The sequence below is a fragment of the Tympanuchus pallidicinctus genome, unplaced genomic scaffold (genome assembly GCF_026119805.1).
Source record: "Tympanuchus pallidicinctus isolate F22 unplaced genomic scaffold, pur_lepc_1.0 scaffold17, whole genome shotgun sequence".
Taxonomy (NCBI): domain Eukaryota; kingdom Metazoa; phylum Chordata; class Aves; order Galliformes; family Phasianidae; genus Tympanuchus; species Tympanuchus pallidicinctus.
The window spans coordinates 15,128,620-15,147,775 of record NW_026294690.1 but is presented as its reverse complement, the minus strand read 5'-3'; the positions used below and the strand labels follow the sequence as shown (position 1 = coordinate 15,147,775).

Here is a 19,156-nt window from a genome sequence, read left to right as displayed (position 1 = left end):
CCTTTGTGCAAATGCCCAGAGGCTTAAGAGATTTGTCACGCTTAGGCTGCTGCGAGCCCCGTGCTGCTGTGTTGGTGCACCGTGAAATTTGTGCTTCTCGTCTTAAATGCCCTTTCCGTTTGCTGCTCTGAAGGTGATGAAAACTTGTACAAAATTATTTCCCCAATGAAAGCTGGAGCAACGCTCTGTCTCCAACAGTGTGCAGCTCTGGCTGCTTCAGGAGGTGTTCAGGCTGCTGTTACCAAAGCCGTGTGTGTTCATTTGGGTATTCTTTTCCCAAGAAAGTCAACTCTCATTTGAAATAGAAATGAGCTCATGTCCAAAAGTATCTGAGTGGCTGAGAGCTCAGGTACTGAGTTACTTAAGGCTTTCTTGGATAAAGACCCGATATTCTCACCTCTGTTTGGGAGAGGTAAGAATTGTATCGTGCTGGAAGAAGCCTTAATCCCTGAATAAAGGGGAAAAAGAAGACTCGTGCATGAAATAAGCACTGCTAGTCTTTTAATAGATAAGATTGAATGGCTTCAGTCAGTATCACGTAAATGTTCTCTTGGCAAACAATTTTTCATTGATTCAAGTACTGGAAAAATCCAAACTAGGCAATGCCAGGGCTGCCCAACATGCAGGAATATCTGCATGGCTGCTTGTGGGATTTTTCATCTATCTAGCCACTGGGGCAGGCAGCTGCGATGACACAGCAGCGCTGTAAGGAGGCTGCCTTCTGGTGTCCTTGTGTTTCTGAAAGCTGATCGTTTAATGCCTTGTGGTGTTAAATGGAACACGAATTCTTGAGGCTTTCCGGTGCTTTACAGGGGATGCTGCTGAGGTGCTATCATCAGAGATGCTTTGTGAAATCTGAAACGATTTGGAGTTATCTGGCCAAGCAGCGTGCTCCTGTGAGCTCTATTAGAGAAAATCTAAGTCAGCTCCAACTTAACAATGAACAACCATTGAATAAAATGATGTTGCTGCTCTGTAGGAGGAGAAATATGACAGACCGTTCTGTGTCTTTGCTGAATTATACTAGGAGCTATTTGCAGCAGGCAGGAAAATCGTTGTTTGGTGATGCTTCTGTGAGCTATGGCTGTATTATTCTGGTGCGTGCTGCTCCTGTGGATGCTGCTGGGTATGGAGATCTCTGCTGCTGGAAGGCAGCTTATCTACAGCCCTCCTCCCTTGGCGTCTTTGTTTTTTTCTGTTGCTTTCTTATCTTCACTCTCAAGTCATCTTTTCCCTCCTCATTTTAGGCTCTCCCTGCAGAGGAAAGAGCCAAAACATACATAGACACAAAAAAAGTTGCTTTTATGCCTAGCTGTGCATGTACACAGAAGGGGAAGTTTATTGCAGCAGGAATGTACTGCATGTAGGCACGATGTGCTCCCAGGAAAACCTCTGCATCCCTGGCAGGTCAGAGGAATGCTGGTAGAAAACAAGCTGTATGCTACAGCTGCAGCACGTGCACCCTCAGCAGTGGCATCATTCCCCTCCTTGAACTTGCAGTGAGAGCAATGCAAAATTAGTGTAAGACCTCCAAAGCAGTGATGGGACACCTGGTGCCCCACTGGGAAGCAGAACATTGCAGTGTTGTTGGCAAAGATGAGCACAATCTTTGCTGCTGGTTTTCTCTGCTACTCATTCTTCATTCTACTTAATAGATTCTTGTGAGCATCTCATAATCAAACCCAAAATGAAATGCAGAGGATGGTAAGGCTGTAAATGGGAGATGGATGAGCTCTCAGCTGTGGATGCGTGGGATTCACATCTCTGGGGATGCATGTTCATAAAGGCTGTGTTTGTTGATGGCACAACAGAGACCTAATTACAGGCCTGCTCTGTCACAGCTGTGTTATCCTCGTGTGCAGACCAGGCATAAACTTCAGTTTCCCAAGGGAGAATACTGTGTGTAATTTCGTATGTATTTTAATGTTCTCCATTTAGAATAAAATGAAGTATTTCCTCTTTTTACTCTACCACAGCCATGCCTGTTCTTTTCACTCCTATTCTTTTACCAGCTGAGGATTTTTAACTATATTTTTTTTTCTGCCCCTTCAGTTGGTATTCTGCTTCCATATATTTCAGAGAATGCCTTTCTCTGAGTCAGAGCTGGGGAACACTGGCCCAATTTGCACTTGCTGCTCATTGCATGTACGTGGCCTGGGAGTTGTAAAGTCATCCAACTTTTTCCCAGCACTATTTATTTTTAAATGTTGTGTAACAATTCCCTGTAGTAAGGTTGGTTTGAAATAGAGCCCCTGGGAGCTGCTGAGCCTTAAGGCTTTGTGCCACCCAACACTAAAATAAGGTGAGGATCCTGGATTACAGTTTGTAAGTCTTTGTAGCCCTGCTGTGATTAGTGTTTTCATTAAAGAGGGGTTGGATTTTTACATTCCTGACTTGATCCTTGTCTGGGGCTCACCTGGCTGTATCTGTGCTGCTTTGCATTGCCTGATTTCTTTGCAATAGTAGCATTATTACAGTCCATCTGATATTTTTAAGGTTCCTTTTTCCCTGGGGATGAATACTTTGGGAAATTTTCCTTCTCCTGCAAAATGTCCTTCTGTCCAGCCTAGAAATCCACACAGTCACTCTATCACTTATTTCTGAGTAACTGAGGCCATCGGTGTGTTCCCATAACCAGCGCGCTGTCCTGGGTTCCCAGATCCTTCTGAAGGGGAGGGGTGGTACATAAGGTAACTTCTAGAGGAGCCAAGCAGTCTTTAGGAGAGTTGATATGCTTAAACAAAGCTGTCCCTCGAGGGATGAAGGAGCAAAATGCTTCATAAGTTGGTGGGGAGACCCAAGATCTCACTGACAGCTAATGGCAACAGATGGTAGAACCTTGGCAAGGTGCTGCGGCTTGGTGTCTACTTGTCCTGCTTATTTGACTCATTCTCAAATGTAAGACCAGTTTAAACCCTCACATCAAGTCCCAGGGAGCTTAATAGGTGCTCAGTTTTCTAAACTCTTTCAGAGAATGCTACACAAGTGCAGTCGCTTGTAGCTAGCCGTGCCTCTTGCTTGTATAATACAGCAGTGCAAATCTAAGGACATTAGCCATCCAGTGGCTGTTTGCAGGAAGAATTAGTGGTTGCAGATCAAATCATGCTGACTGACCAAGAATGTGGGCAGGTAGAGTGTGGCCCAGAGAGCTCTGAAAACTTGGGGCAGAAACAGCAAGCTTGGCTGTCACCCATTGCAAACACGTAGAGGACTTAAAATTCAGACCCTGATGCTGTTGAAGTTAATGGAAAAAGTTTGTCATTATGTCTAAACACTGGGAAGTTCGCTTAGAATGGTGGCAATCCTGTGTGTGTGTGTGTGTGTGTGTGTGTGTGTGTAGAAGGCATTTGCATAACGCACTGTATCAAGACATCTCCAAAATTGAAAGTGGCTTTCTCAGCTGCAGAGAGCCTCTTTATTTCCTACTATAAATAATAAACTCATTTTCTGCAGCAAAAGTGGTCCCTGTAGGGAATACTGATCAAGGCCATTCCCAGGGTCTGGGAACTGCTAATGCATCTTGCAGCTGGGCTGCTGTGTGCCTGCTCTGCTGGTCCTTGAGCTGTGTCTGGGGGCTGTGCAGTGCTGAGCTATGCAGAGGTGCTGCGTGGACCCCATGCAACACAGCCAGATTGCAAAGCTGTCATGGAATTGGTTTGGGTTGTATCTGAGGCTTTGTGTTGGAGGAAGTCAGTGGGCAGCTTCTCATGTTGCTTTTAGTGGGGTGGGGAGGTGTACTGTGCTATGAGAAGTGCCCTCAGATTGCCGTGTTGGATACAGCTCACCAGTGTGTGACTTTGAATGCAGTAAGGCTTCTTGTGGGGAAGGTTTTCCTGACTATTCTGACAAATTACTCTTTAGGAGCATTCTGTTATACATGGTCATGGGAGTGGAATGACTTGCTTCTCTGCTGCTACATCGTTTTGAGGAATGAAAGGTAATCAAAGGTGCATTGATATTAAACACCCCTCTTGCAGGGAAGATGATGACATTAGCCAATAGCTCTTGCCCAGAGAGGTCTTCAAGTGGATTGGGTTTCATCCCAGGTATAAGGTTTCATGTGGAGCAGGAGCCAGGTTTTGAGATATAAAGCCACCTTCCCTGGGAGGATTGAGGGTAAACTGCATCAGCTGTGAGCTGTGTGCTTTTAGCAAACTCTTTGCATCCCTGCACCCTGGGGTAGGTGGATACAGAGCCAGGAGCTGTGCTGCTCACACTGCTGGGTGCTGTCACTTTGGCCCTGGCGTTGTTACAGCTCATTCTTCTGCTGTAGGACTGAGATTTAAGTAGTTGCAAGTGGGATGGCTTGGGTTTTGCTCTGAAATAAACATGATGTAGTTATTGTGAGTGTGGTTATAGACTGTGCTCTCACTGATGCTAGGTGGGCTCAAGTGAGGGGGTAGATAGAAGTGGAACAAAACCTTGAGTCTCCTTCAGGGCTATAAATCAGTTCATCAGACTCATAAGTGCTTTGATACAAGGCAAGGTCCATAAGATATTGAAATCCAGGCTTTCTGTTTCTGCCTTGAAATCAAAATGAAGCCAAAAATCACAGAACCCAATTAATCATCTTTGGGTTAAATCTTGCAAGTAATACTGTATAAACACTTTAGATCCAGAGGGGATTATGGGCAAATATGAAGCTGATGGAGGAGTTCAAGGATGTTCTGAATTGCAAAGTAGGCATGCAGAAAGCATTTCTGGAGCCTGTGGGCTGGAAGTGTGTGGAAGAAGGGATGGATGGAGGTTCTGAGGGCAGCAGCTTGGGGTAAATCAGACCTGGCTGAGGCTGGGGAACAGCAGAAGCGTGAGGGAGAGGAGAAGGTAAAGCTCCAGAGTCCAGAATGGCCAAAGATCCATGGGGCAGCCTGAGCCCTGCCACCAGTGCTGGCTTTCTTGTGGGGTCATGGGTAAGTTGCTTAACCATTGTGGGTTTGCTTGCTCACCTATAAAACAGGCATCAGTCATGGCAGGGGACTTGAATCAACTGATTGTTCTCAGGTATTTCAGGATGGTGTTTTACTTTGGATTACTTTTAGACGCAGTCAGGTCTGTGTAATCATTGTGTTTACAGGTCAGTTCATTTACTGTGGTGGGAGAACGGGGAAAAAGAGGCAATATTGTATGTAGATTTATTTTTTTAAAATGAAGATAACTACTGTATTCTGTCTTCAGTATCTGAAGGGGCTGTTTCAGAAGGCTGAGTGCCAGACATTTCCCTATAGAAGACAAATTCTCTCTGGTTCTTCATCCTCTTTGTGTCTGCAGTCGAGTACACATGATTAATTGATGGCTTCATTTCCCCAAAGCTGCGTGGCTGGAGCAGTCTCCATTATCCTCCCTGCTCAGGCACCTACCCAGGCTCTGTGTTTATTAGAGCAATGATTCCAAGTATACATTACTCTGTTTTCCTGGTATGTTAGAATTTTTTCTCTCTGAAGTGCTGTGACTTCTCTTATCATTTTTACCTGCAGTGACTTGTGGTGCAAACTCCCCGCACAGTTAATTCCCTTAGATGATTTATTTACCAGTGACACTGCACAGCCCTCAACACAGTAATTGCAATGACGTGATCATCAAAGCATCAAAAGCAGGAGCCCAGGTTCCTCATCTCCCTTGTGCTGCTGCAGTCCTCCCACCTCTCCCTTTGTGCTCTCTTTGTTGCTTTAAACCTTTTGGAGAAGCAAAAAAAATCCATAACCAGATAAAAGTTAGGGTCCATGCATCTGTAGATAACGAAGCATGTGGCTTCCTTTAGCCCAGCAGCACCAAAACACTGTCACATCATTTGGTTTTGCTGACCCAGTGCTTTGTGACCCTGCAGAGATGGGCTTATATGGGCAGGAGATGGAGAAACAGCAAAGTGCTGCTCCCATATCCAAACAAAAAAATGAGTACTTAAAACTCAATTGTTTTATCTTGTCTGGAAGAAATATTCCATGCAGTTGGAAGACTTGTAATTGAATTTAAAGATGATGACCTCTGGGACTAGATGTCTGTATGAAGAACATGTGGATGGATGGCTGGTGAGCATTTGCTCTGTGCCTGCAGAGTGGATGGGCACCGAGTGGGAGCAAGGAGTCATCTCCTCTGTAATGCTGTGCCCATCCTTCTGTCTGTTGGGGCAGATGCTCATCTTGCTGCTGGGTGCAGTGCTGGTTCCTGCCCTGCTGCAGGTGCTCTGGGTGCTTCTGGCTTGAACCAAGTCCTCCCAGTGTTGGGTTTTGGAAGTGTCTCCTCAGCAGGGAGCTAACTGCTGGTGAGGGGTTATGGATTGCTTAGAAGGAGCAAGTCTGGCAGCACAGCATGTGGAGCTGCTGCATCGCTGCTTGAGGCGTGCTGATTTCACTGATCCATGCTGAGGCCATTAATTAGCTCGTTTTATGCATGCACACGTCTCATCTTAGTGGTTTTCTGTTATCTGGGAGAAATGGGAATATGAAAAAGTGGGCAACTGTCCCTTCCAGGTGCTGGGGGCAGAGCAGGGATCCCATTCCTGAGACATACACTGGGTTTGGGACCTGGCTGGTGGAGGTGGGCTTGTTGCACTGGCACAGGTCTTGCCTGGCACCAGGGAGCCACAGCTCCATTACATTCTAATAACCTGAGAAATGAAATATAGTGATTAGCTGGATTGTTAAATGGACCTAGAGCCTATGTCAGAAGTCCTTCCAACAGCGTTTGGCACACAGAATAACAAAACTAGCTGCAAAAGCAGGATTACTGCAGGCTTTGTGTTGTGTGTGCTCTTTCAGCCCTGCTGCAGTAGAGCTTGGAGGTGTTTGTTGCTCATGGGATGGGGCAGTGGGCTCAAATGTGGCTATGCTCCTAGCTCCATGTTGTGTGTAGGGCCGGGCTGCTCTGTGCCTCTGCTCTTGTAAGAGGGGAAGAAGGGAGGGCCAGGAGAAGGTCTTCCAAGTGATGGAAGAGCAATTACTGCCTAGCTTTGAGACAAGTGTTTTCTGTTTTGGCTCGGTTCATAGGTTTGAGGAAGCACTTCCACTTTCACATGCTGAAGCTGAGCATATTTGTCTTTGCTGAAAGGGTTACAACTGCCTTCAGGGATTGCTGTAGATCAAATACTGCTGAACCAGCTGTGGGAGGAACAGCAGAGGGATGATGTACAAACCAGCACTACCACTTGCAGCTGCAGTTGATGCAGGTGGTGATGTCCTTCTGCTATGCCACTGTTTTGTGCGTGGCAGCCTGTGATGTGTCAGGGAAATGGAGTAGGAAAGTGGCTTTGTTGTGAATACTTTATTATTAAAAGGAGTAGCTGTAGAATGTGGTTCTTACTATTTTTTTTTTTTTTTTTTGTGACAATTCAGTCATGAAATGTTAATTCTAATCTGGTCTTCTGTGAAGCATTATAGAGCAGTGAAGTTGAACATTAGCTTTTAATTCAGCCCTGTTCACATCATATCCTGCTCTTCAGGACTGCCATCCCGGTGCAGAACAGCCCCTGTTCTCATTCTGTTCTGGCTGCTGAGTGCTTCAGAACATGCAGCAGGAGTCTTTGGTGAGCACTGGGTGTGCAGCTGGGAAGGAGCTCTCAAGGACAGAGCTCTGCTCCCTGAAGGGATGGAGCAGGTGGGGTGGGATGGGGAGCAGCTCCTGGGAACAGTCCCTAGGTGGGAAACACCTGGGCCCTTGCAGGTTGCTGGTCAGCTCTGCCACAAGGTTGGGTAGCCCTTGGTCTCCCACTGATGCTTAGGGAGGAAGCAGTGAAGCAGTCCTCCCACCTTCCACTAAAGGGAAGAAAGATCCCATTGGCCCCATGGTCCTCTGTGCTGCACAGAGGCTGGGCTGCTTGAATCTGCTTGCAGGGCAGCACTGGAATGTGCACCCCTAACAGGGAATGCCTGGTGGGCTGTGTAAGGAAGGGAGGGCTGCCTGTGGGTGGGGGCTGTGCTTGGGCCAGGAGCTTGACTGTCAGTCTGGGCGAAGGCAGATGGAAGTAATTTACAGCCTGGAAGTCAGCTAACAGTTGTCTTGATACAGATCAACTGTGGGCTGGTCAGTCCTTGGAGGAAGTTGTTGTCCTGACCCCATCATTTAGTGGTTGGTCTGTGCCCTAAAAATAAGTTTATACGCCCTTACTGTCTGTTCAGGAGGCTCAAACTCCCGCCCTTCCTGATAATGATGGGGAATGGTGACCTTCAGCATTTGCTGTTTTACCAAGCAGTAGACTTCTCTGGCTTCATTTTCTCTTCATGCATCTTGAATTCCAACCTCTAGGTGTTTTGATACTGCAGCAGATGCTCTCCTGTTTGGTAGGTTTGTGGCGTTCGGGGTAGCTGATGAAATCTTGGGCATGTGAAGCTCCAAAGGCAAATGGAAAGAAATCCAAGTGATAGTTTATCATGTGTCTCGCTTGTTTGCGTTCTTATCCCATACAAAGCTTTGTCTTTTATCCCATAATTATGTCATTCCCCGTGAGCAACTTAATCAAAGCAAGGGTTTTTTTGGGGGGGTAGTGTTAATTTGATTTGCTTGATGGCTGCATGATGTCCAATAGAGATATTGGGGAGTTTTGGGGGGCAGATTCCTGCAGCTTCATTGAGCTGCCCATGGGATGGGCTCTGTCTGTTGAACAGCTCTTTGTTAGCACTGTGGTTAGGTGCTGCTTCTGCTTGTGACTGCCTTCCTCTTCCCTCTTTCCCCTTTTCATTTCATTTGTGTGTTTTCTGAGATTCTCTTTTGCCGTTTGTGGAAAGTGCTGCATTTCTCACAAGGACCTTTGAAACTGAAATCTTGCTTCATCTTGAAACGAATGCTTTGCACTTCATAAAATGCAAAATGTGCATAATGTGTTGGTAATGGGGTGACTGTTAGGTAAGGAGATGACTTGATCTGTATGACAGATACTGGCTTTGAGGAGATGCTTTTCTCTCCTGGCCTAACGTGCTTTAATCCACGCACCAGAACAACCTCTTCAGAAATCATGCTTGGCGACTTCAGCCAAACCCTCACTGCTTTGCAGATTAATGCTACTGCAAGCTTGGGCTCTTAATGCAATCTCAACCCTTTAATTAAAACAACATGGAACAAAAAGGGAGAATTAGTTAAAAATAACAACTCTCGGAAGCCCAGCTTGCCTTTTTATTAGACTTGTCCTCACTTTCTCAGCTGCTCTGATAAGAAGGATATTCTCCCTCTGGGATGCAGTGAATAAACTGGGATGTAACTCATTTGTTTGGGCATTATGTTTTAATTAATTTCTAACACTAATCCCTTCCCTGTACTCTTTTCTTCCTTTTTTTTCCTTCTGGCTTGTAGATAATAAAATAGTTCTGTTCCAAGGAAAGGATTGGTGATTTGTACCATTACAGAAATGAGGCTTGGTTGCTGCGTACCCCAGGGCTGCGGAGGTTTTGCATTGCCCTATAGAGGGTGCTGGGGGGGACTTCCAGGAAACCCACCCAGAATGTGTGGAATTTGAGGAGATTCAGTGTACCTGGAATGCAGCCACGTTTCTCAGTGAGATAAAGTGCATGCTGCATAACATTCTTTGGAATAAAAGTTATCCTCCTGATAACATGGGCTAGTTTTTCTTTTTTGTATTTAGACTTGTCTAGACTTCCTTATGGCAGAAATGGTTCAGGCTCCCTTTTAAACTGGTGGGAAGCTTGCCATTCAAGCAAGGCAGGAGATGGGCTCTCTCTGATCTTCCAGTAATGAAGCAGTGTTTTTGCGCAGTCCCTTCTCTCTGCAGCTCTTCCTGGCTGCCCCTGCATCCTGCTTACTTAGCCTTGTCCAGTCTTTCTAAATCAATATGCACTGCTGCATTACTGGAATTGGAAAATAAAATAAAAATCCCAGCAGAGGTTTTGGCATGAGAGCATTGTTTGAAAACGGATGGGATGCTATTTAACTCAACAAATGGGCTTGGTGTGTTGGTGGGTTTTTTTCATTTCTAATCTATACACAAGTGTCTGAGTGGAAATCCTTGCCCAAGCAGAGCTAAAATAGCTCTGGAAGGGTTGGATTTCATTCTGCCCAAGTACTGAAGCTGCTGCAGGTGCCTCTAACGATGACTTCATGTGCTGCTGTGTCCAGAGAGTGCTTTCCCATAGCGTTGTAGCTCTAGGCTGACTTTCTAGCAACAGAGAAGAGCATGACCTCTGTTGTCTTGCTGTGATTTCAGGAGAATTAAGGGACAGATGGGCAAAATGCTTATAAAATAAATCATGGCTTCCCCACACTGAAAATCTGCTGATGCAGAAGCAGACAGACAGGGCAGGCTCTTAAAATACACAAAGCAGGAGTACACTAATTGTGTAGTGGCCTTGAAGAGGACCAATTCTCACAGGGAATTGCTCAGAGAATTACTTCGTTCTTTAGATGCAAAGACACCTTTGATCTGGCTTGTTCAGGTGTGCAATTGGGACCATGGTGGCCATGAAGAGTGGAGAGTGGCTTGTAAAATACAGAGGAAAATGATCCTGTTAAGGCTCTTTTTGTGCTGTTTTTTAAATTGTCCCTTTCCTTGAGAGCAGTTTTCTTCTGTTATGTACCAGTTTATCACGTCTTGTTCTATAGCAGATCTGAATTTGGTCCATCAAAAGGCAATGGTTTTAGAGTTTGGGCTGTGTGTGGGGCTGGGCTCTGCAGGGCTCTGCTGGCCTTTGAGAGATGGTTGGGTGGGGAGCGGCTACAGGTGAGTGCAGGGAGCGGTGGGGTAGGGTTGTGGTCCCTCATGTAATGACATCAGAAAGGAATCTGTCTGAAGTACTGGATCTGGTTAAGTAATGATAGAGGTAAATTAGTCCTATTCAAAGTTGTTGAAACCTTGGGGGGAGAAGTTTCCATGGGAATAGAGATTTAAGGGAGTGTATTTCCTAATAGCGTTGGGACACAGTTTTAGTAGGCATGGTGGTGATGGTTGGATGATCTTAGAGGTCTTTCCCAACCTTAATGAACCTTTGATAATAAATTGCCATAGAGAGTCATTGACAACCCAGTAAGATTTTACCAAGGAAATAAATACATGAAATGGAACAAATCCCCCAGTGTTAGGGCTGGATTTTCAGTTGTCTGTCTGGCACATGTGATGGAGTGGGCATTCCCATGAGAGATGGTTACGTTTGGTGCTACCTGTCTGTTGGCTGCTCAGCTGGTGGCCATGGGGAGCAAAGCCAGCAGCCTGCTGCTTTCTGGCAGAGGGTCTCTGGTGGCTGCTGGGAGGCAGCAGGAGCCCAGCCTGGCACTGGCTGCCCTCTAGCGTGCTTCTGCCCGCAGCAAGGCACTGCAGGAGCAGGGAGACTCCTCTAAATCTAACTCTAAATCTCAGTTTAAATTGATGCCCTGTTTACCTGGTAGGAATCTGAGTGCTGGGGGATTAGTGCATGATAAGCAGGAGGTGATTTACATCTCACACCAGAGAGCATTGTGGGTTCGGGGAGGTTTGGGGTCTGTGCTGTGCTATTAGACCTGGCCCTTTGTGTTGGCATGCTGCTATTCCTGCCCCTGCCCCATACCTTTTGGTGTGATCTGCGGCACTGATGGGTTGATCTGGAGGAGGACGGATTGCTGCAGGTGTAGGGCAAGTTCCTGTGCAGGATTTCTCAATGTGGGAACACTGCAGGGTGACTTGACACCTGCGGGTGTGAATCGGTGCTGATGGCCCTGTGCAAAGAAAGGTTTGGCTTCATTTCTGTAGGTGAGATGCTGCAGGTTGTTGGGTTTTGTGTTGTTTTTTGTTGTTGTTGTTGTTTTTGCATCCTTATTTCTATGGCTGCTAGAGTGTCGTAGTTCTCATAGGGCTGAGAGCAGTGTGAATCCTGTCTGTCAGCTGCAATTACTGAGCTGTGGCTGGCAGCGTAGCAATCCCATGGGGACCACAAACAATGAATCCAGCTCCCAGAAAATTAGTTAACCTGAAGAACGCCTGCATGGTGCTGGAGAAGAGTGCAGACATGACTTCGATCAAGAATATTGGAACACTTGTTGCTGGGAAGCACTGTTGCTCCAGGCTGTGTCAGGGATACCCAGGGGTGTGTGGGGAGGGCTGGGTGTGCAGGGTTAGAGCTTAGTCAGGAGGTGTGTGTTCAAGGGATCTGCTTCAGCCTGACTCCTGTAATTAAGGAGCATGTATATATCTGTACCTTGGAAACACTTCATTCATTAATCTAATGGCGAGGAGAATTATGCAGAGATGAACTTAAAGATGTAAGGGAAGGCTGGGTTTGCATCTGGAATGAAGCAAGGCATACAGCAGCTGTAGTTGTTGGAAAGGAGAGCACCAGCAACATGAATGAACTATGCCATGGTTCCAGCTATGCACCATGTCTGTGCAACATACCAGCCTGAATCTGTAGGCAGTTTACAGTTCAAGGCTTGGACAGGGAAAGCACTGCAGGTAAAAATTGGGAAAATGTATCCCTCTAAGAATGCATTAGATTTCATGAGAGCAAATTAATGCTTTCTTTGCTGTGGAATCCCATGAAAGATTTAGACTGAAGTCAAATGATGATAGAATGAAGCTCTTACCTGGTAGTGAAAAGTGAGGGAGTAAGCAGAGGCAGAAGATGCCAATCAGTGGATGCTCCTCTGGTATTGTGCCAGAGGTGGGACTGCACAGAGGTGTTTCCAGATGGTTTGAGTTCTGCATGTCACATTCTCTAAGTGACATTTCTGGACTCTGTGGCCAAGCAGTGTGCTCTTTTGGGTGTGAACGCATCCTTGGGGTTGTGTGGGAAGTGGGTGAATGTCTCCAGAACAGCAGCAGTGCTTTAATGGTAAGGCAGTGGTGGCTGCAGTGCAGCAAAGCGAAGTCGCATATAAAAATCTAGGAGCAAAGGGAAGAGCTTGCTTTTAGCATGAAATCTCTAATTCTTGCTTTGTTTTCCTTCGGTCACTGAACATCCCCTTTGAACATGGCTGGGGGAGAGCCTGAAATCCTGCAAAACCACTTTTTTTTTTTTTTTTCTCCCCTTTTCTTCCAAGGCAGGGCAGGAGCAAACAGCTCGCACACCTCCTGCCCTGTGGGCCCTTACAGGCAGCAGGCTGAACCAGTTTGCCCATCTCTGGGTGCTGTTGGGGAGGTGCCTGCTCCAGGAGGGCTTTGCAGAGGCTGCAGCTGGGCTCAGGGCACCAAGCAGGGTCTGATACAGTGCCGAGGAGGAGTTTATGGAGCGTGGCACGGAGTGAGGCGTGCGAGCAGCTTTCGGCTCCAGAAGGTACCTGCCATCAACTCTCAGGTGAGAGATTGAGATTATTTGCACTGAGCATGAGAGACTTCTGTTGTGTATCCAGTTCTGTTCATGTCGCTGGAGGTGTTCCCAGGTGCTCTGGTCAGGAGTGCCTTAACACAAAGGGTATCAGGAAGCTTCATTTGAGTGTACTTGGATTGAGAACTGTGGCAGAGGGAGCAGAGGGTTCTTCAGGCTGTCTCAGTCCTGCGGTTCTACACCCCGCTGCTGGGCACCAGGACCTACAGACAGGGCCAGCACTGCACCGAGCTACTGAGTGCTTTGGTTGCTCTGAGATCTGCTGCAAATCCATGTCAGGATCTCCCTTTTTAATGGCTGGGACTCAGGTGCTCTTTGGCACAAGTCCCTTATGTCCTGGTCTAAAGATAGGGAAAAGCAGGCTGCTCTTCTCCTTTTTCTTTGTGTATATCTAGATACGTGCTGTGACATAAGGCATGAACAGCTGGAAAATGTGCTTTCTCCTGCAGTACTGTGAGGATATGTGGGGTTGTCAAGCTCTATTCACTAGAGCTGGCATTCTGAGCCCTCCCCAAGCCATATACGATAATCTGGGATAGGGAATATCCCCCATGTGCCATAGAAGCAGGTGACAGATCCCTTTCTCTGGTGACAGGCGTCCTGCATATCAGCTCAGTACTCCTCAAAGGGATATGTGAGTAAATCCCTGCTGTGGCAGCAAGCATATTGAGGAACAGATGGTGCTGTGCTACAACTTTACCTGGTATAAGTCTAACGCACAACTCAGCGATACAGAAACAGGCATTGTATTGCAGTGGCTGCTACAGTCTGGTGGGGGGTTGCATTTGATTTATCCCTTCCTTCTGCTGATTGCTAAAGGATATTATACACAACTTTTTTTTTTTTTTTTTTTTTTTTTTTCTCCCAGAGGGTTTGGAAGTATAACATCAATGAGATTTGTGATGGAATCCCTGAATTTATTCTCCCTTTGCTGTTTCTGTGCAAGTCATACCAATGAGTGTGTGCCATGATGTGCTTAAGGACCTCACAGTCCCTAGAGGAGCAGGTGTCTGGTGTCCCCCCAAGCTCAATTAATGCTGGAATGGTTTTTCAAGGTTTGAGAAGCAGCTGTGTAGAGCAGAGGATGATGAAACTACTGTTTTCTGCAGCAGGCCATCCTTCTTCCTCCTCCAAATGGAGGGCCAGGTGCACTGGTGTCCTGGTGTGGCTGTCCCTTCCCCTTCCAACCATGTGTGCAGGGTGGGAGCAGGGCTCCTGGGAGCAGCCATGTGGTGCTGAGTGACCTCTTGAAATGGGCAGGGAAAGAGATCTGTGCCACCACTTCACCCATTAACATGAGTGAGATTAGCAGTGTGGTGGTTTTTTTTCCAATGCCTATTTGATCTTATGGCTGCAGAAAGGATCTAATATGAACTCTGTAACTCCATTTCCAAGCATCCTCTTCCTGCTCCAAATGGCTTCCTTTCCCTGGCTGAAGCTCACATCATGTCCTCTCCAAGGAGCATGGGAAAAATGCATTTTAATTTTGCACTCTTGGCAAATAAGGAATCACACCCATGAAAACAAATACCCGTTAATTATGGCCATGAAATGCTGATTGACTCACAGCTTTGATAATGGCAAGGACAGTTTGCAAGCCTGCTTTATATCCCAAAGGGGAAAAATAGAAATAAGAATTGCTTTGAGGAAGCTTTCGGCCCCTCCTAGCCATTCATTTAGAAGTTTCGCTGCCAACAGGTACTGCTCAGTTTTAGCAGTGTTTCCATTTCAAGCGTGAGAGTGGGACTGAAGTTATTGCCTGTGCTAATTGTTAACAAATGCTGAACTCTCACTCATGCCCATTAGAACAGGAATAGCATTTCTGGGCGTAGGAGTGGTCACGGATTGACCCCCATTGGGGAGCACTGCTGGTCCTCTCTCTCCCCCTCTCTGCCCTTTCTTCTTGTTTTTTTTTCCACTTGTTGCTCTATGAAATAAGTCAATCTGCTTTGGTTTAGCTCTGCAGTTGCTCTGCACAGTGTGGGCTGGGCTGACCCCCTGCACCCACATCCTCACCCTCTGTTCAGCATCAGCTGAGATTTGGGAAGCTCCCACCCTGCTGGCAGGGCAGGGCTCTGTGTCCAGCACCTGCACCAGCCTCGCACTGGACGGGTGAGGTCCCTCATCTGAGGGGCTGACTCAGCTCTGCAGCCCCTCCGCATTTCCCCTCTTGGCTTCCTCCTGCATTGTGCACGGCTTGGTGCTTCACATGTCACCACTCCCACCATAACCCACTGCTGGCGTCACTCCTTTCTCCTTTTTTTATTATTTATTTTTTTTAAGAAGGCAGTGAGGTAGTAGTGCTGTTCCTCATGCGTGGAGGGGCTCAGCTCTGGAGGATGCCTCTGGAAGGAAGCTGAGCTGTGGTTTAGGTATTGTGTGCCACATGAGTCCTGGGGGCACCACTGTGTGGGTCCTGACCCATCGTTCCATATTCCCAGGGGCTGGATAGGGAATCATGATATTTTTAAAAACGGAAATTTTAATGTTACAATAATTACTTCTTGGCTGGCTTGAGTGTTAGCAAAAAGCCCGAGGAAGAGCAGGGGAGTGCTGGGAGGCAGCGGGGCTGTCGCGTGGCCAACCTTGCTGCCAGCCCATTGGAGGCTTTCCATTGCTTTCAATGGGCTTTGGATTGAGCCCATGGCGTGCTGGCTGTTTGTTTTGGAGGTCTTCTGAGGATAAAAGCAGCCTTTCAATGGCTGTTCTTTTCCTTTGGCTCAGTTGCTCTCTGCGCCTCGTAGCCGGGTGCTTTTGGATGTGTCCCTGTTCTCTGAATGGGCGGCAGCTTGTGCATCCTGGAAGGCTTGCTTTGGTCTTTCAGCAGTGTTTAGTGCCCAGCACAAGTGATGTGACCCCTCTGTGGGGAGATGCTGTGTGCTCAATTCCTTTTCCATGGTCAAATGGTAGCATAGCACCAAGCCTTGCCATCAAGAAACGCGTTGCTTACACAAGAGCCGCCTCACTCCAACAACAAAAGGCACTGATTTGCCTCCTCCCAAGATCTGGATAATTATTCCCTTTTTTTTTATATGTCTGGAACTGACAAATGTACACTGCATGGCTATTTTGTTACTAAAATGAGGCACTAATTGCTGGAGCAGCAGATGATACATTTTGAAATTTCTTTGCTTTCTGCCTCCAAGCAGAATTACAGCAGACCTGTGTTCTCAGGAAGCATTGCTCAATAGCAGTCCTGGCAATGTGTTACATAGATTTATGATTTACCAATTTTTCTTCTATTTGCTGGCGTTCTTCCCAGCCATTTGTGGTTCTCCTGCAAAAATTGGCCACAAAGATGAGCAGCTCTCTTAGAGAGGCCCAAACTGAACTCACTTGTGACCTATGGAGCAGAACCTGCCAGTGTCACATTGTGTTGGATCAAGCCTCAACTAAAGATGGCACGAGGGGAGCTCTCTGCAGCATGCTGGAGCCATGTAGTTGGATCTGGGTGCTTTGGCCTGGGGGAGAGGAGCACTGTGGTGCTGGGAGAGGGATGGGCTGCCCATGCCATGCTCTGACCTCTATCATTGGCAGTGGAGGAGACGAGGCTGAGTGGCTTCAAATACTGACTTTAATGAAAGTTCGTGTCAGTGTTGGTACTGTGCCAAGTGTAGCAATGACACAGGATGGATTCTGGGTTTATGGTCTGAAACTGCAGGTGGGGAGGAGAGGCACAAAAGGTGGCCAAGGCCAACTTTGTTCATATTCCTTTAGGTGCAGTGATCTCAACTGTGACATTCAAATACATAAGGAAGGACAAATCCTCTCCTGGGTGTGTGGCTGTCCTGGGCTTGGCATGACCCATGAAGTCTGATCAAGGGCAGAGCATTACTCTGAGTCATAATTCTTTTTTTTCTGGAGGCTGCAGCATCCCGGGTTACTCATCCTGAGAGAATGAATGCACTGAGGGTATAATTATCGTAGTTAGACATCATTTATTCTCACTATTTTAAAGATTCTTGTCAGGTGACTAATAGGTTTGTGTTGTTATTTTTGTCATCCTGGCTATGTATATCATGCAAAATGCTGAAATTTTACTATCCCATTTATGCTTCCTCTTACAGCATTGTAGATCTCTGCCGAGTGCTTAGGTTAGGTAGTAATTTTACCCCATTTGTCCTGGATTAATGAGGCTATAAAATAATCATAAAGCTGGGGCAGCCCTGGATTTTTACACTCCTCACGTATTTGTACCTACCACAAAGTCCTTTATCTAACATCATTACCTGATTTCTCTGGGCTCCCTTTAATATTCCTTGCCGACTTTAAGAGCTGGGGGTGCCAGCTTGCTTTGGACTGCAGCAGGAGCTGAGTGATGCTGACACCCACTGCAGAATAAGGTCATGGGGCATGAGGAAGGCAAGCAAAGCAGGTTGGGAACAGTGATGCCCATCGTGGTGACCTCTTGTTGAGATGGGTGAAGAAAGCAGGATGCTGAAAGCATTTCATGCTCTTGTTCACTGGTGTTGGAAAGGTGGAGGTATGAGGCTACAGCCTGCAAGGGTAGAAGGGCAATGTGGCTTTGTCCATGTCAGCCCCCAGAGAGCTGTGCTATGGAAACTGGGTGACACAGCCTCGTGCTGATAGGGCAGTGGCAAACGAAGGCAATTCCAAGTTTGTGGAACGGGAGCACTTGCTGCTTGTGCTGAAGCTGACCTGAATCTGTAGTGCCAGGTAAGTGGGTATGGGTTGCTGTTGGAGGAGTCAGGCTGTAAGTGCTTTAATCACTTGCAGAGTTAAAAGGCAGTGGCACTTCATTTCTGACAAGAAACGATAATGAGCTTACTGTGGAGTAGAGACTGTGAGAAATTTGTGTTTCTGGCACAGTGCTGTCTTTAAAAATGTGTGTCACTGCTTTATTGTTATTGTAGAAAAATATGCATACAGAGAGGAGGCAAAAAGACAGCATCTCATCCATGGGTTGGAAAACTGCTGTTAAACCTGTACCTTAAACTGGCAGCAGAGGGGAGAGGCTCTGTTCTGCAGGTGTGAGTGGTTCAGGATGCAGTTTGCTGTTGGGTTTGGCAGCCCCTTGGCTTGGAGCACACTGGTGGGAAGAGCTGGGAACCCATGTAGTGCCTGGAGGTACTCATGGAGAATGCCTTTCTTCAGCATCTCCCATGTGTCTGCTCCAGATAGATCCATCACCTCCTCTTCCTAGCTAAGAGGAGGACAGGACAATCCTGCCATGTAGCTTTTGTTTGCTTTCTAAATTCAGGCTTGATAATGTGAAAGTAGACAGATCTTTGGAACAATTGATCTGAGAGGTGCCCCAAATTCATGCTAGTATAAAGGATGAAGTACATTACAAAGCTCTCTGGATTTTTTTCTGCTAATCTCAAGGAATGAAATTGCTTTGCAAACACCTTTTGCCAGAAGTTGATTCTCTCTTCAGAAACTCTCAGTCAGGGAAGGCTGGATTACAGACTTATCCCATATGCCACTGCTGCTTTTTAAGCATCTTACATACTGAGAGGTTACAACATCAAAGAGAGGATGGCTGATGACTACTTCACTTTATCTTTATTAAGTTGGTAATTAAGGGCCAGAGTGTAGCAGAAATGATTTTTGAAAAGTCACTTCATTTTTATTTGGGGTTAATTGCATTAATGCTCACAGCTTGACAGGCTTCTTACAAGACAAGAATTTAAAGAAAGTGCTAAGGAGATGTGAGTTAGGACTTCCTCAGAGCTGAAGCTGCACAAGTAAGCAGTGAGCATGGAGGGGCTTGGCCTGCCCTGAGATCATCCCAGGATGTTAGGACTTGAGGATTTGAATTTGTTGAGTTGGAAGTAGAAGCAGATATCCATGCAGTGGCATGCCCGAAGCAGAACTGATTCTCAGGACTTTGCAAGGGCTGTCTCAATGGTTTCTTGGTCTTTTCTGCACCTTGTCTTTTGCTTTATAGAGGACTGAGCATC

General features: G+C 46.6%; 1 protein-coding gene across 3 annotated transcripts in view; it reads left to right on the top strand.

The window, feature by feature from the left end:
* FRMD4B (FERM domain containing 4B) overlaps positions 1-19,156 on the top strand; it is a 106,044-nt gene that overhangs the window by 17,850 nt on the left and 69,038 nt on the right. Inside the window, exon 1 of one of the 3 annotated variants that reach the window (XM_052679252.1) lies at positions 8,244-8,273. The exons of the other annotated variants lie outside the window; for them this stretch is intronic. Within the exon in view, the coding sequence (XP_052535212.1) occupies positions 8,259-8,273 (15 nt within the window). The 5' untranslated portion in view covers positions 8,244-8,258. Of the gene's footprint in view, positions 1-8,243; positions 8,274-19,156 lie in introns of those variants that run through there. 3 annotated transcript variants of the gene reach the window in all.